The sequence below is a fragment of the Numida meleagris genome, chromosome 20 (genome assembly GCF_002078875.1).
Source record: "Numida meleagris isolate 19003 breed g44 Domestic line chromosome 20, NumMel1.0, whole genome shotgun sequence".
NCBI classification, from domain to species: Eukaryota; Metazoa; Chordata; class Aves; order Galliformes; family Numididae; genus Numida; species Numida meleagris.
In genome coordinates, this window is record NC_034428.1 from 5,579,825 (window position 1) to 5,597,599 (window position 17,775).

General features: G+C 38.5%; 1 protein-coding gene across 2 annotated transcripts in view; it reads right to left on the reverse strand.

Annotated features, from left to right (window-relative positions):
- VPS13D (vacuolar protein sorting 13 homolog D) overlaps nucleotides 1-17,775 on the reverse strand; it is an 87,587-nt gene that overhangs the window by 69,050 nt on the left and 762 nt on the right. For both annotated transcript variants that reach the window (XM_021374706.1, XM_021374707.1), the window contains exons 2-21: nucleotides 15,965-16,137; nucleotides 14,999-15,076; nucleotides 14,572-14,762; nucleotides 14,189-14,269; nucleotides 12,868-12,984; nucleotides 12,557-12,661; nucleotides 12,055-12,225; nucleotides 11,210-11,310; nucleotides 10,667-10,835; nucleotides 9,294-9,386; nucleotides 8,724-8,934; nucleotides 8,082-8,261; nucleotides 7,552-7,682; nucleotides 6,724-6,796; nucleotides 6,360-6,524; nucleotides 5,717-5,847; nucleotides 5,372-5,504; nucleotides 1,684-3,903; nucleotides 1,202-1,353; nucleotides 13-1,047 (exon numbers count right to left, since the gene is read on the reverse strand). In XM_021374706.1, the coding sequence (XP_021230381.1) occupies nucleotides 13-1,047; nucleotides 1,202-1,353; nucleotides 1,684-3,903; nucleotides 5,372-5,504; nucleotides 5,717-5,847; nucleotides 6,360-6,524; nucleotides 6,724-6,796; nucleotides 7,552-7,682; nucleotides 8,082-8,261; nucleotides 8,724-8,934; nucleotides 9,294-9,386; nucleotides 10,667-10,835; nucleotides 11,210-11,310; nucleotides 12,055-12,225; nucleotides 12,557-12,661; nucleotides 12,868-12,984; nucleotides 14,189-14,269; nucleotides 14,572-14,762; nucleotides 14,999-15,076; nucleotides 15,965-16,061 (5,634 nt within the window). In that variant the 5' untranslated portion in view covers nucleotides 16,062-16,137. The remainder of the gene's footprint in view (nucleotides 1-12; nucleotides 1,048-1,201; nucleotides 1,354-1,683; nucleotides 3,904-5,371; nucleotides 5,505-5,716; nucleotides 5,848-6,359; nucleotides 6,525-6,723; nucleotides 6,797-7,551; nucleotides 7,683-8,081; nucleotides 8,262-8,723; nucleotides 8,935-9,293; nucleotides 9,387-10,666; nucleotides 10,836-11,209; nucleotides 11,311-12,054; nucleotides 12,226-12,556; nucleotides 12,662-12,867; nucleotides 12,985-14,188; nucleotides 14,270-14,571; nucleotides 14,763-14,998; nucleotides 15,077-15,964; nucleotides 16,138-17,775) is intronic.

Consider the following 17,775-nt stretch of genomic DNA (forward strand, 5'->3'; position numbering starts at 1 on the left):
CGGGTACAATACCTTCAAATCCAGCTTAGTGTTTACAGGCTCTTGGGCTTGAGAAACAGACAAGGTATTAACTTCTGATTTAGATGCCTGCTGAGTATCTTCAGGCTGCAGCTTCATCGCGTGGTTATCAGCAGTGGAGCCAATCCCAAAGAAATCCAGGATCACTACCCAAGTTTGCAGAGTTATTAAGACATCTAGACAATTAAAATCGACATCTATGCTGCGATTAATTTTGTTATAGCGAGAAGAAAATTCAGGATGTTTCCTATCCACTAGAAATACATTGATATGAACCAGTGAATCATCAAAGTGACTTTTTCCACACGGCAATCGGGATTGATCTGCTGTTGGAGAAGGAGGTGGAGTCAGGGGGTACTCAGAATCAGCGTCTTCTTTTTGCTTCTTACGAGAGGCACAAACTGGTCTTTGGTAAAGCTGAAAGACATTGGCTGCTTCTTCCATATGAGATGGCAGTGAACGCGGCATATCTGGATATTCAACGTTGGATACTGAGGGACATGACTGTGAGAGGTACTCCTTGTGTGCTAAACTGGATGGTTTGGGTGCGCCACGGGACACCATAAGGTTCTTATACATAGAGTCTGGTTTTTTCTCCAGAAGATCTTCCATTAGCAGGGAACGCAAGGCGATCTGAATAGATAAAGTCTGAGGATGATCTTTAGTAAACTCAACATCAAAATCCTGAAACTTAAGGCTGACAAGGCCTTGTGCACCGAGTGTAAGATCACCACTTAGCTGAACCTGGAGCTCGGAGATATGGAAGTTGGCTTGAATCTGAGTGAAAGATTTTGTTTCCCTGATAGTCAATGATTTGTTTGGAACAGAATTAAAACTAGAGTGGCTGAATAAGCCATTTTCCTTCCGTTCACTTGAGAATTCTGTGCCTGTACCAAGAGCCGATGCTGATGGAGAACTATGACAAGTCGAAGACGCAGTAGCAGCTGGAAATTTGTTCAAGTCTTCACTGTAAATTAAATTATCCAGAGTTTGCAGGACCTGTTCATACACATGTTTTGCTAACACAACCTACAACACAGAAAAAACAACCACGGTCAACACGTTGGCTTTCTGTAACACTAAAATCACTACATACATTTGAAGATATTTCCCTCAAAAAATTCTTATCTTAAATGGAGAAAAATATGTTTATATTGATAACAGGACTACTAGGTTACTATACCTGAAGAGGGTTCACAAATTTCCCTTCAATTTTCATGATGTTTGATATTCCAAAGTCTTCATTACTCAGCGGGAACGTTACATCTAAATCTCTCCCTAGTGGTATCTTTTCTAATTTAAACTGGATGGTAGTGTTATTCAGAATGTGGAAAGCTGTTAAGTGAAATGAGAACAACATTATAATACATGAATTGATTATCATACAAGGACTGCACAGCAGGGATAATGCAGGAGCTATTAACCAAGATTTCTTAGCAATGTCGGCCCTGTTTTGTTAAATTTCTGTATGAAAGACATCATTCTGTTCTTAATTAGGAAAATAAAAATGGATACAAATAAAAGAATTAGCCCATTTTATTTAAAATTGAGAAGCATATTTTAGGGGCATGGGGTGAGACAGTATATAAGCAAGCCTCAAAACACATTTTTTGTCCTCTCTACCACTAATATTAAAAATAATTAAGAGTCCTCTGATTAACATACCATGGCCTTTATGTAACGATTCAAAGAAGTCGTGACGAGTAAATTGGGATTCCTCCTGGCTATTAATACTGGCAGGACCTGAAGAATGAAGACCCTGAGATACTTCACTTGCAGACTCCTTCTTGCTCATAAACTGACTGGTATTTAAAGAATACATTTTAATATCTTTTATTTCAACTTGCAGCCTATCACTTGTAGACTCGTCTTCTCCTGGTACAAAATTCTGAATAGATATTTGTCCTAGATGACCTACAAGCAGTTCAGGGCTACCAGGTTTTCGAGGTACTGAGACGATTGGTGATTCAATGTTGACATTCAATATAAGCTTAATAGTATCGCTTTTGAGAGGTGGAGATTCAAATGCATAGCCATCATTATCTTCTAAGTTGGCAACATCTCTTGATCTTGGCGTTGTATCAAACAAAGAGACCATTTCACTGTATTCAGCAGTTTTAGTTGCCAAGACTGTAGTAACTTTTGAAGCTGCACTTTTCAGCATGCTGCGGAAATTCTCTTCCAATTCATCCATTGACAAAGTCAGTTCTTTCAGAAATTTAGCAGAGTGGTTGTAGTGTAAGGAGGCCATTTTGAGATGGAGAGAGCATTCCTCTTTTGACTTTTCTGTCAGAGTGAAACTTAAAGCATCTGGAAGGCTACTTTCATCATCAAGTCTAAAGAATAAAGATTCAAAGTAACCTACATCACCAATGAGATTTTCATACCTTCCAGTATTCCCTATGCTGACAACATACTGGTTCTTAACGCTGTCTTGTGTTAAATCCATCAGGTGAAGACATCCAAGAGAGCCATTCACATCAAATTTACTACACATGGAAACATTGACTTTGGTACCACCAATACTGGCTGTTGCAATTTTTCTGCCATATTTTTCTCCATTTGTCATGCCAACTGTCCTGAGAAGGAGGATATTCAACCAGTGAATATCAACTGCTACCTCTGTATTCTGTACGTAAGTCGACTGAAAGGTTTCCTGCTCCCTCCAATCTCTTTCCGTGTCATCCATTAAAGGCTGAGGACTGGAATCTTCTTTCTCCTTTGGGAAAGATTTCTGGAGAAACCCAATCAGTTCAACAATTGTCTCTGGATTAAGGATGATATCCAGGTTGTTCACCTGTACAGAGATCACCTGCAGACTGCTATCCAGATTCATGGATGGGCATTCTGCACTTACAAACTGATACTCTAATTTTATCAGGGACTCTTGATCTTTTCCGTTGTTACCAGATGAAGCGTTCGATGCCGCAGCGCATCTCTCTGTCAGACTGGATGCATCAATGGGACGTGCATCACACGGTCCATAAACTGGTGACTGAGCCCTGCTGTCTCTGAGACTTCCTGTTGGCACATCAAAACTCAGATTCTTATGAGAAGCCATCAAAAGATCAAAATCTGTTCCATATGTTTGCATAGTATCAACAAGCAGCAGTCCATGAACAGTCAGAGACACTTCCGCATCGTAAGGCCTTTTCACAAAATGGGCATTGGTGCCAAAAACCTTCAGTACGGAGATATACCGTCCATTACTTTCAACACCCAGCTGCATACAGTTTACTTTGAATTCAGCCAATAGCAGCTGAGATTCGACAAGAACTTCCCTGGTATGCTGCTCGAGCATCACAACACTCTGCGTTAGATTCATTACAGAATCGTGCAAAGTGCCAAGCTGGTCTACCTCTGCAAAAATCTTATCTTTCCCTAAATTTAGGCCATCTGATGACTTTGTTTCAGATGCACTCAGCTGCGCACAACAGTTCTTCAGAGCCAATATTTTATCTTCATTGATATGAATTTTCAAGTCAGGCAGACTGCCAGACAAGACAGCTCCTGGGTATTTGGGGTCAGATGTGTATATCAACCTTCGCTCCAACTGCAGGTGAACATTGAATTTTTCTACCACGTGTGTTGGACCCACATCACTATCCTGAACGTGTTTCCAGTTGTCTTTCACTCGGCCCACCATGATCTGAAGATCCAAAAATGAAAGCGTGTATCTCTCGTACATTTTCTTACTCATTAAGTGTGCTTGTAGCTGCTCTTCACTTATTTCTACTCCAGTAAATTCAGAAAGTCTGATTCCACTGTTAGTGTTGGTTTCAGGTGGTGGAGTATTGGGAGGAGTTGCAAGAGGTGTTTTATATTCCTCATCACTTAACTCATTGCATTCTGGTGAAAAAGTATCCGCATTCCTTTTAGATTCTTCTGTGGATTAAAAAAACCAACAAATAAATAAACAAACAGAAGTATTCGCTCCCTCCTCGGGTATTTCCCATCGTCACCTGATCATCCTGACTGATGCTGTATTTCCAGAACACAGGCTACATCCAGTACTGTCCTTGCCCCTTCCACTGTCACTTTTTCTTTTCTCAAGAGGAAATCCACTACACTTCTTTTACATGGATGCAGATGTCCATAAGAATCCATTAAAATACACTATTTTCTCATCTTTTAATCCACTTACTATTACTACAAGCTTTACTGTTACCAGAAGTTGTTTAATAAATAAATCAAATAATCCATTAACCTGCCTACTTAAGTCTTCCAAGACCCTTTAGAACTTGATCATAAATTCCTTAAAATCACGTTAAAGATAAGAAATACTTAACTACAATATATTGCTTATCAAATACGTGACAAATTAATTTTATATTGCCTACTTTTAGATGTATATTTTGTTATCATGAGAAAAAGATTTTTTCTGCCCCACAGAGCAGGGATCCCACCTTCCAAATTGTCTTGTAGCTCAAGCTACTCCTGCCAGGCTGATGCATTGGTTCCAAAGGGAAACAAAAATTTATCTTCTGAAAACAGCTTTTGTTCTTTTTCTAGTACCCTAACATAGAAGTCACTGTGCAATAGACAAAATGTCACTGTAGACAACGCTGGGCTCAACACTTCAACTTTTCACTGCACCACCAAACTGCTCACCCTGCAGCTGTACTTCTTAAAAGTGAAATGAAAATCCCATTGATATCTCCTTCATTTCTTTTTTTTTTTATTTATTTTTAAACAAATTCTCACATACCATACAGTTCATCTAGATTCTAAACAGATCTAATTTTATTTACAAGTCCACTTAAATTTCTTTTTAATTTCCATTCACTGTTTTCCTAGTGGAACAGGAAAGCAGCGATGAGCTGTTTAAGCAGCAGTGATTTTAACTTCTAACATAAACAAAGGACACCAATTTTCCTTTCAATTCTATTAGGTTAGCTGCAGACATGTGCTAAGAACAGAGATCCACATGACTTCAGAACTGGGGGCCTTATTCAAAGCATACTCCACTGCAAACACTGTCCACAAAATCATTCGACAGCTAAATTCTGTATCCCTCAAAGCCAAAATCTCATCTGTGGTAAAGTGCATGAAACACTAGCTTTACACCTGCTCAAAGCCTTCAAGAGGTGTAAGATCACCACAGGAGATCATTTCATTTAAAAGATAATCTTACTTCCCCTTACCCTAAATAAAACCCACGTCCCACTTTCCATTACTTTTAAAAACAGCAGCTAAATTTTAATTCAAAACGTATTGCTAATAGCAGAATTGTTTGTTAAACTATACATATACAGGGGAAAAACTCTAAGACTTCTCTACTTTCTACAAAGAAACAGGAGTTTCTGGGCAAAGGTGGAAAGAAAATGAAAACTGCAATAATTCTAGACCATACCTTGAGAATTGGTAAGCAATATTCTTCCCAGATCTATAACAACTAACACTGGATCCACAAATTTGAAATCATCAGGAAAGATCACCTGAGGGGCAGAAATATCAAGGCACACTGTCCAGCTTTTGCTGTTTTCCTGGAAGTTTAAGAAGAAAGAAATAAAGACTCACAGCATAAAAATAACATAAAAAGAAAATGCCACGCCAATCACATCGCTCTAGTTAGGCACATTTCCACGGTTACATCTTGCAGTCAATAGCAGAAAAATACTGCTCTGCTCTTGAGAGTTTCACGTGCTAAACCATTTGTCAAGAAAGCCAACACAACCACTTGTGGTCAGCAACTTACAATGAAGTCTCCTACTAGCAAACGATCGATAGTTTGCCTGATTTCAGCTTTCGTCTGCATTTTCAGCTTGTTGTACTGTCTTCTGGCAGCTTCAGCCACTTTTGCCTCTAACTCAGACTGATATCCAAAACCTGTACAGTAGATTTAAAAGAGAAATAGGTATTAATTTTGTTTAGCTGTTATTTAATCAGGAGGGGAAAAAAAAAGGAAAAAACAAACTTATTTTGACAAAGAATCACTTCATTTTAGCAGTAAAACATAAGGTAAGAACACAATTTTGCCTGTATCACTGTTCTCTAGAACAACCTGCTGTTCTCCAGGAAATCCTTTTCTAAGAAAGCTTACAGAAATGTTCTTCCTTATTTAGGTGTTTTAATTTAGGTAGCACGAACACTCATCATGAGGTATAGCAACAACTTGCAACTTTAAAGTAGAAGATACAAGAGTCTGCCCAAGAGAACTCTCTTAATCGATTAAACAGGAAAATCACTCAGAGAAGTCTCAGAAATCTCAAAATTCAAATTTGACTTTAAAGAGGAGATTTATTTTATTAGTGCTTGAAATTTCTAAGGAGAAAAATAAAGATCTAACACCAAAAAAAAAACCCAAAAGCCACACCAAAAAAAAAATATTAAAGGTTAACCTGAGGTATGAACCCTTCCCTTGTAGAAGAAGTCAGCTACTTTCTTAATGGCTTGGGGATTGTAAATAATATTTAGAGGTCTGGTGCTGACTTCCAGGCGCCTCTCAAAATTGCTGTGGATCGGATTTCTTTCATAGAGCATCTCAAACACTGGGGCATCGGGATCTGCAACAGAATATCAAATGAGTTACACAAAACAACAGAACAACTGGGGGAGAAAAAAACCAAGAAAACACACAAAAAAACACCAAAAACAAACAAAACAGACAAAAAAATCAAAACTCCCAAGCACTTAAGAATTAATTTCTGGTTGGTATGAATAATATAATACGCTCACTTTAATCAAACCACATCAAGTGCTTACCAGTGTTTTGATTCGTCATTTCTGATGACAAATTCTGGAGCCCAAAGGAAGATACACAGCCAACCTCTTTTTGCTTGTAAGAATTTAAGAGAAAAAAAGATTGTTAGGTAAAAAGTCAACCAACCCACCTGATGAAAACACAGAAGTCTTTTCTTTATCAGACTTGTGGTCATTTTAAGTGAATCATATGTATTGTTTGAGACTATTTTATGCATTTTTTCCTTGATACAGTCAAATGAGAAGGAAGTACAACTATCTCATGCAGCAGCCAAAGGCTGAAGTGCAAATTTCAATCTGTTCTCTACAAATTAAAAAGTAAAAGCGCACGTGGGTAAAATTCTCATTGAATTAGACTAAAACTTTTTTGGCTTAGAAGAGATATTTTAAATCTCTTTGGCAATTCATAAAGAATTAAAAATAGCTTCTGCATTCCTGCTTCTGTATTTCTGCTCACAGTGCAACAGCAAGCAGGAGAAATAAATCCTTACTTAATTCAAGCAACCAGCTCTATGAAAAAGACCAATTACTGATTAAGCAGCAATGCTGATTGTTCCAAAATGAAAGCTTGTTCAGTAAGTTATTTTCTTCCCAACGTGTAACAGTAACGTTCAAGTTGCAAGCACAAAGAGCAAACAAGGGAGATCTCTATGAATTACCCTTGGAAATGGAAGGCACAAGTAAATTCAAGAAATGGAGATTTTTCTTCAAAGCTCATTTTCTCCTTTAGGGATGAGACACAAACCAAGGGAAACACCTCTGTTGCATTTTGTAACACTAACTTTTTTCATACACATACATCTCACACAGTAACTCAGTTTTTTCACCTACAGGATTAGGGAAAACAAGGACAGGGAATATGGTCCCTTCTGTTGCCAAATCCCTCAGAAAAAGACCACCAAGCTGAACTTTTAGAAGGGAAGAATTTCTGCGAGGAAGGGATTCTGCTAAGATCTTCACCCCTGAAACAAAGACAAAAAGCTTTTATTTCTATTTGATGGATAACAAATATCACCCAAACAAATCTGTCATAAGGGCTTATATGCATATTTAATTCTACTAAAAAAAAACAACTTCTAAATATATAATAATGATTAAGAAGAACATACTTCTACATTTGTCCGCCTTTCACACACAACGTTTAAAACTAGATTTCGATGCTGAAATCATTCAAATACGTAAGGAATGAGAAAATTTCTGATTTGAGACATCAGTTCCTACAAGCTGGCCTGATGTATTCATTTTAAACTTTGTTTCGGTACAGAAATGTTAATGGATTAAAAACAAGAGTCAGAGGAAGGTCAGAAGGTGGACAAAGCTCATCTTTTTTGAGAAAGAGCAAACAGAAATTGACTCAGTACCCGAAAACTCCAGCTGCATGAAAGCACTCTCCTCAGCATGCGCCACTTTCTTCTCCTTATGCAACAGAGTGAAAGAGCCGCCTTGCAACTGCAGATTTAATTTAGCAAATACATGATCTCTCTTTGTGAATGTATTCATGCTGGAGGCATCTGCTGCAGGATCAAAAAAATCATCTGCACCTAATAAAAAAAACAACAACAAAGGATAACTTATCTTATATAACTCAAGTTCCCGGAAGGTTACCGAAGAACAGAAGGGTTTCTCTGAATTTTAAAGACAACTATTTCCCCAGCTCTAAGAGAGGGTTAAAAAAGAAACAAAAAGCCATGCAGACACATCTTCTTCCTCAACAAAACTGAATGCTCAGCAGAACCGCTCTACTTCAATTAAGGTGCGATAAACGTAAATTTAAGATGACTCCCAACAACCCAGTACTGTTACAATCACAGCACACATTATCCCTACCCACCTGAATGGAAATAAGTCTCAAAACTCTTTGCCGTAAATATTCAAAACTTTAGAAGTAAGCATATTCCATATATCATTTTAGTAATAAGGATACACCAGAATTGAAGGGTTTTTTTCCTGTTTAAGGCTGCTCACAAGCATAAAAAGAAACAGAAAACCCCACATGGTCATACCTAGTATGTCTTCTGGATTCCATTGCTCCTGTGGGTCTGGCAAAAGCCCTTCAAAAGGTTCACCTTCATATGGCTGCTGTGTGTATCCATACCAACCTCCCCAACCAGGAAACCAAGACTGAAGATACTGCAGCATCCCAGTGCTACTGCCATGTGCAGATTCTGCTGAAGGAGAAGCTCCAGGAGAATCAGGCAATGGTTCTTTAATACTCTGTATAGGAACATTAAAGACATACATGCATATAAATGAAAGAATATCACAAGCACACAAAACATCACAGTATCAAGATAGGATTCCATCTACTTAACACTCTTCAGTTCAGTAAACCAGTTCTTAAGATGGTACAAATTCTGGCAAGAGTACTATGGAGGAAGATCATTGTATGATGATACAAGCTCACTATGGAAGATGACACAAAACTGAGAATGGAGGAACCAAGCGATGTTTGTAATGGTAGCACTCATGCCACACTTCAAAAATACAAACTATCTATCTCTAGGAGTGACCACAACTCAAAATAATTCACATAAAGATTCTAAATAGTGCCGTGGATGCAGAATGCTTCTCACCTCAGCTAGGTCATGAAATTTATCCTGAACTATCTCATAGAGTATCTTCAGTTCTTCGTAAGTTTGCTCATCCTCAATGCGTTGCATTTCTGCCTAAGAAGACAAAAAAAAAGTAAAGAAGCTGTTCTAACAGAATATAATATCTTGGCTCACAAAAAAGTTAAAACATCTCCACAATACATTTGGGATTCATGGAAAAACTAACACGGTACTCATGTCAGGTTCCAGGCACCTAAGCACAAGAAGTCACACAGGCAACCATAATACTGACATCCCCCCTATTTCAAATACCTTCGGATTGTTAGGTACATTATTTTAATACTTTTAATAATAAAACCCCCCTGCCCAATGATATCCTCCTGTCATGAATCAAGAGCAACGTTCACCACAAAATTTAAACCACGGAAAAATGAGCAAAAAGCCTTTTATCTTGAAGAACAAAGTAGCTAAACTGTGTAAAATCAGCAGTGTAGTGGTATGCATATTCAGTTATTTAAGCCTGTTGTCATGGCATTTGACTTTATCTTCTTTGCACTGATTAAGAAGCTGTTTCTGGAAGCTAATGGCTCATCCAAGTATAGTTTTCCAATGGCCTTGCCACTGTTATATTTCACAGCTCTGCTGAAGACACTGCATGAAACTAAAAATCTCATCTATTTTATATTATGGATCTTGCTTTGATTGTTACTATAAAAGCTCCTGGTATGCTGAGCTACCCCTACAGTTCACATCTAAATAACGCAAGGAAGGATTACACATAAATTCAGGTTTCAGTAGGATTGCATAAGAAAGGTGTGTGTGGTGGATTTAAGGAAAAAGTCCCACTACACCTAGAGATATGAAGCAATTAATTATGGTCCACACGGTTTCTCCCTCCTAAAGTAGAATACAGGTTCATTACGTTCTCCTCCTAAATTCTTAAGCCTAACACTAGGTGGGGAAAAAAAAAGAAGTAAAAAAAATAAATAAGTGTATTTGAAGGACAATGTCAACTTGACACCACTTTTCCCATTTTACCTCCCTCACTGTGTGTGATATGACAACACTTATGAAACTTGCATACTTCGAGTCAGACTGACATTAGAGTTCTATGAGAGCCAATTCTATTTTTGGTGAGCACCAACTACAGATTAAAAAAAAGTTTTTGCATAGGAAAACAAAAATATAAGAACCTTGTCACATACACACCTCCCACCAGCCCGGGTTTCAAGAATTAAGAACTCAGCTATAGTCAAAAGACAGTCTGTTCAGCGAAAACGACACGCATAACGTTAAAGATGTTTCTAAAGTGCAACAGATTTTAAATTCGAGAAGATGAAACAGAGCAAACAGAAGACAATTCATCAACATCACAAAATCCCAGATCTAAATACCTGCTCTGCAGCAGAGAGCAGCTCCCCCTTCAACTTGCAATAGTACAGGTCAGTATAAGACACCGCATCCTGGGCCCGATGTAACACAAACTCCCACGTAGAACGCTGCCTCTGCTCCCTGATCTCCGAAATGTTCGCGTTCAAAGCAAAGATCCACCACTCGCGGCAGCTGAAATATGTGGAAATTATTACATCACTAATATTTACAAAACAAAAAAGAAGAATGCATACCAAGCCGGTGAGAGGTCCAGGAGGAGTTCAGAGAGAAAACAAAGGGAATTGGTTAGAAAAGGCACCGGTATTAGAGACAGCACATATGGGCTAGTTCTACAAATTGAGCAGTATCAAACCTGGGGTATTAAATTTGGATTACGTGTGCATATTTAAAACTGGTTTATGAGGTAGGGAAACACAACATGAAAATTTAAATTCTAACACATGGCTGCTATATCATTTCTTAAAAACATTTGTCTTCATTCAATTCTCCTTAGTACAGGTTTTAATATTACACTAATTCAACAACACATCCACGGATATACTTACTTCTCTGTTACTGTAACCTTTGGTCTCCACTTTCTGAATTTAAGCTGCCGCTCCTTTCTAGCCAGTTCCTTTAGAAATGCCATGATCTGCTGATACTGCATCTTTTAGTTAAAGAGCAGAAAGATAATTAGGCAATATTGGGGTGCTTTCCAAATGAAAAGGGAGGAGAGGTGAAACAAACACAGGTTTTGTTTATCTGCACTGATGGTCTGCAAACAGCTTCAGCATTAAGATCGATGTTTATCATAACATTGCTCTCTGGTGTCTCACACATTATCCAAGCAGACAATTTACAAGCTTCCTATTTAGAAGACCTGATTTTAAACCAAATTCTTAAGTTTAATCCTTTCACTTGTCTCTAAAGCTAAAGCTTTAAGTAAGTATTGATTTTAGGCTGCTGCTATTTAATCTGTTACAAACACTACCAGTTTTGCAACCAAGAAGGTGAAGAAATTGCAACAATCCTACACGTGTTTCACTGTTAGAAGCAGCAACTCTTCTTTTAGAGATAACGTAATTCAAGACTTCATTTTACCAGCAGAATCTTCAGGAATATATGAACAACATAGGCAGCAAGTGGGAAGAGAACAAGAAACCCTGTGTCAAACTTCCAATGTGACTTTGCAGACACTGTGACAAACAAACCACTAAGGAACACCTTCTTCCATCAGCCATTTGGTTAGTATGTGACCACCAAGCAAGCTGCAGTACAGCACACATAACTGAGCAATCTTGAAGCCTAGCTAGTTTGGACAGGCTAAGGAGTTCCCAATGGCCTAACCTACCCTGCTCCTGAGTAATCTGTCTCAGATACTGGGATATAAGCGAAGGTGAGCAGTGGTTACCTGGGAAAGCTTCAGGGGTATGGTCTCAAGTACAATGTCACACTCCAGTCGGGGAGTCTGGCGAGACCTTAAAGGCTCCTTTGAACAATTCCTCTTCAGAAGAGCAGAAGTGCATACAGGTTCCATGATGTAATTATGATCATGGCTTTCCATACTTTTATCCATGGCTTCCTGTGGGTTACAAGGATGTTTTTTCTACATGAAATGGGTGTACAATGTGTATTAGGATATATTGGTTTAATGTATTAGAATACACTCCATTAACACATCAATTACAGTAACTCATAAATATGTTCCCTCCTCAAAGATTAAACACGAGGTACCTCACAGCACAGTTTTGTGGGTTACCCTTGTATTCTGCCATGACAGCACGAAGCTATAAACTTCTGCTGCTCTTAAAAGCACCAGATCCAATAAGATCTAAGTCAGTTAGGGCTATAAAACAGAAAGAAGACTAACTGAAAGAAAAGACAAGAAAAAAAAATATATCTTTCTCTTGTACCTGTAGCTGAGCAGGAGGCAGGTCACCCAATAAAGTGCAATCTGTATCCCAATAAATACTGAAGTCAGCAACATCTAACTGTTTTTTCCGCATCAGCTTCTCCACCTGAAATAGAACCACTGAATGAAGGCAAGCTCACACTACATGCATGAAGTTTTAATTCTACATACTTGACAAACAATAGGAAACACCTGGAGTCAATTTATAAAAATAACCAGATTATTTAAAAGATGTTCTAATTAAATATTTACTAGTACTCATAAAGTACAGCACCACGTCGTACCTGCCCCAAGTTCCTGTACAACACTTACGGGTTCAAACACTGCGTTCTGCATTGAGACGTTTTTGATGCATATGCCAAATGCAAAAGGCTGCAACGGATTGGTGACGTCATCTTCAAACCTCAGATGGACATCCTGAATTTTTAACTAAACAGGGGAAAAAAAAAAATATTACTGGAGACAACTATGCCCATCATTAAGCACACAGCAGTGCTGTGCAGCTCCCTGCCCTTCTCCCCCAAACAATTAGACCCTTTCACATGTCAGTGCACTTCATTTTGCTATTGTTAATCTCCATTTTCAAGAGAAACGTGTCATTGTCAACCAAAGACTCAAACATGTTTCATATACCAGAATCATCAGTATGGGCCACACTTACAAATTAAAAGCTGCAAAAGATGACCCAAAAAAGTAATTTTACATTAGTGAACACTGTGAGAGCACAGAGTCACAGTGGTTTCTCAGTGTGTGTCAAGTCTGAGACTGTGTTAAACAGAGACACTCTTGCCTTGAGCTCTTGCAACACATACATCCTTCTCAAACATATCAGGAAAAGCAGCTGGGCTGAGCCATCTTGCTTCTGAACTGCCTCTAGTGAGCCGAAAAGCAAACATACAGCCACTCTATCTGCACCAAGAAGAGAAAGGCACAGTCCCTTCACAGAGACCAGCAGACCAACTCTGTCAATGTAGGTTCTTAAATACAAATAATTAATGCCTATGTTGCTAAATAATTTTATTTTGAAAATTTCACATAGTTTAATAACCCACACCAACACCTAAGCACTAAAGCGTCATTAACTACACTGGGACTTCCAAAGAGAAAATCTACAAAGCTCAGCAGCCGTATTTTTGAGTCATTTTGCAATTTAGGAGAGACATGCCAGATTTTTATTAACTGTAGAAAAAGAATCATGAAAGAACTTGGGAGTCAACGCAAATATTCAAAGAATGGAATTTCTGCTGATCTATGAGACTAATTTCTTTAAAATTTCTCCTTTATGAAGACAATATATGCTATTCTTCTTGATAAACAAATCAACATTTTGATGTGTTTATAAGAAAAAGCACTAACTTGTGAGCAAAACCCATCAGTTTTCATTATCCACCAAGTGTTACAATCTAGGAAGAGTTGCTCATCTCCCCTCAGTAGGACTAAAGGCTTTCCCTTCCCAGGGGTCCCTATCAGGAGCAGCTTGAGACCAATATTACAGAGATTCCATCTGAAAAGGGACAGTCCTCTGCCAATCGTCCACCTTTAGTGGACACATCTTTCTTCTCTGAGGACTACCCAGTGTGAAATGCAGGTTATTTTTAGGAAAATGGAAAAGCTCTTTAATGTAAAGGCTTACTTCAATGTTTTCTACAATTCTGGTGACTACTGATGCAGTAACTGAGTACCAGTAAGATTCCCCTTTCTGCTGTCGTTCTTTCTGAAAAAATGAAAAAGAAAGAAAATAGGAATCAGCATTAACCAACACTGAAACAGCTGATGTGGAAACAATACATGTACATATGTATTACACCAATATGAACAAAGAGAAAGAAGAAAAACAGATTTCAGTATCATCAATGCATGCTGGGGGCTGGGAAGTGGGAACTGCACTGTGTTAGCACGTATCAAACCCTAACTTCTGTTTCCTACGCATCTGTTCTCAGGTGCTTGTTAGGAGACTTTAAACCCTATCCATCCACCACAGCAACTTTTTCACTATGAGAAACAAGTGTGACTCACCTTCCATTTTTCTTCAAGTGCTACAAGAAGGGCTTTCTTATGTTCTCTTTCTTGCAACTTCTCCCTTTCCTCATCAAAATCTTCCTTTTTTTCTGGTGCACCAATTAGGTGCAGTTTTGAGACAGATATTACCCATGGATCCACATGCGGGCGATAAAAAGGTATCTGCAGTGTTATTTTGCCAATGAAACCTAGAAATACAAAGCAGAGATGCTCTCAGATTCCTGTGTAAAAATGCTTTTATAATCCCTGGAAAACTTGAAAGGAAAAGAGGTGTAAGAAACAAACAAGCTAGAATAGAACTGGATTACCTAAAAATTAGGTTACTTCATTTGTTAAAGCTTCTGACTCACAGGTAAAAGTTCTAATGTATGCAGTCCTTCCTGGTTATAAATATTTGTCTTGCACACACAGTCAGAATTCATACCTGCTTTTACTTCAAATGGCAGTTCCAGTTCCTTCAAGGCATCCTTCTTCAGTGGTAAGTTTTCCAGTTCAACAGCACCTGTGAAAAGCACACCAAAAAATATGTCTGTTGAGTAAAGTTATGTTAAAAATGCCAACGTGAATACTATAGAATAACTAGCATCATGCTTCAAAGAAAAAAAAGAATAGGATTTCATGAGAACAGTCAACCTACCACATCAATTTGTGCAACAACTGACAAGAGATATTTAGCACACTCATTAATTTTTAAGTGCCACGTCCTCAAACTATTTGATGAGGTCATCTAGAAACAATCTTCAGCAAGGATTTAGATCTGAACTTTGCCATCTAGGAGAAAGCTTCTACTATTTCTAAACAGAAGCTTCAAGAGTTTTCTGAATATTATCAAAGCACGTAAAGAAAAGCTCTGAAGTGTTATAAAATATGCTGTCCAAAATCAGCAAATAGCAGCAGAAAGTATATTAGATAGGTTGTTTTTCAGAAGTACAAGACATCCTTATGCTATGTTTTTCACAAAAGTCTTAATTAAAGTGTGTAACTACTAGCACCAAAACATAAGAGGGAAAGACTATAGAACACTCCCCACCACAGTCCCTCAACGGGAAAGTTACTGAAGAGTACTAAGGAAAATGATACTCAAGCATTATATAAATTAAATGAGCTATTAACATATGCTAAGCATACAGTTGAAAGTCGTGTATAAATTGGTTTAACAATGTTGACAAGAAGCAACAGTAAATTAAATTATTCTTAAATTATTATTACCATTATATAATGGTAAATTATTCATTGCAAAGTGCTAGCACAAAACTTCATTAGAAGTATTTATATAAAATGTTATATACAATATTAAGTGATTTCATCAACTCTAAGACGAAACAGAAACGAAAACACTCTTCTTAAATCACAGCATGAAAACATTATAGAAAATGCTATGGAACTTCACCTTTCAGAAGAGCAACTGATAGCTGGTCTGTGTTCAGGTTATTGACATATTTGCCCAAATAGGTGTTGAGGACCCAGGCTACCAACCCTTCCAACATGACTGTGTCCTAGAAGAGAGCATCTAACATTTTTCTGTCATTTTCTGGATCTCTGTTCCATAACTGCAGTCTCACTCTGAAAGGAAAAAAATAATAATGAAACAAATGAGTGCCTGAAATAAAGTCTCAGAAAACCCAAAGACACTGCTATCAAGAACTCCCTCTGTATCCAATCTAAAATATTAAAGCATTTTTAAAGGTAGAAACCAACCCTATGCCATATCCTTTATGTCCCAAATCACAGAGCTTTATAAAGATCTTTAATGATTACAGCTTACTCCCATAGGCAAATTAAATTAATCTTTCCATCCTATGTCTAACCAGAGCACCACGTTTAATGGCAATTATCAACCACGCCAATTAACAATCTTCTTTTCGCTTTGATCTGAAGCCATTTTGCACTGCTTGTAGTATTTACTTGAAGTCGCCAGCACACTGGTTTTGGAAGCCCAGTCTGGAAAAACAGGAGTGTATATGTGGGAAGTAATCGGATACAAGTCAGGTAAATAGCTTATTAACAGTTACTGCAACAGGTCTTCAAAGCAATAGCACAGATAACTGCATCAAGGGATAGAAAAAAGCCACATCAGAAAAGCAGCACTGGTTGTACATGTCAACATTTCCCTTCATTTCCTTCTCTAATCATTTGTTTCAGCTCCTGGTAAGGAGACCATCGAAACCTCCAGCTCTACAGAGTTCTACAGAGAAAAGTTAGATCACTGAATGCAGTGATGGTTTGGGTTGGAAGGGACCTTAAAGCCCATCCAGTTCCAAACCTCTGCCATCAGCAGGGACACAACCCACCAGCTCAGGCTGCCAAGGGCTCCATCCATGGCCTTGGGCACCCCCGCCCACAGCTCTCTGGGCAGCAGTGCCAGGTATAACATTAAAGCTATATCTGTGAAGAAGAAGCAAATAACAACTTCAAGAGTTAAACATCAAATCGTAGACTAAGATTCATTTGTTTTATTTTTTTTTCCTCTGTGCTTTTTCAAAGTCAAGAGTAATATTCCACACAACAAAGGCTTAGCATTCATACACATGGAGCCACCACTTCGCACAGATTTTTATTCTGGGAAATTTGATTAGAAAGATGAAGGCTAAGCTGGATGGGGCCCTGGGCAGCCTGAGCTGGTGGGGTGCAACCAGCCCATGACAGGGGTTGGAAATGGTCCCTTCCAACCCAACTGTTCTATGAAGTTCAAGCAAAAGCAAACACATGAAGCCACATCACATTACCCTACAAAACTAAGCAAAGTAATCTACAGGTGGTCAGGAGTCAAGCGAGAGGAACCATGTCAGCGAGGGTACAAGGAGCACTGAACAGGTTCCCTGTGACTGAGGACAGTCACCATAAAAACAGCAAAGAAAGTAAATCACCTCCATAACTTAAACTTGCGGAAGAGGAATAACTACTTTCTCTAAATCACAGAACCATTAAGGCTGGAAAAGACCTCTAAGATCATGCAACCCAACCCATCCCACCGTGCCCACTGCCCGCGTCCCTCAGTGCCACATCTCCACACTGAACGCCTGCAGGGGCAGTGACCCCACCACCTCCCTGGGCAGCCTGTGCCAGCACATCACCACTCTTTCTGAGAAGGAATCTTCCCTAATATCCAACCTGAGTGCCACAGGGCAGGCCTATTGGTTATCTTTCTGCTTCGCTGCTGTGTCAGCGGTAAGAAAAATAGAACATTTCTTAATTTACCAC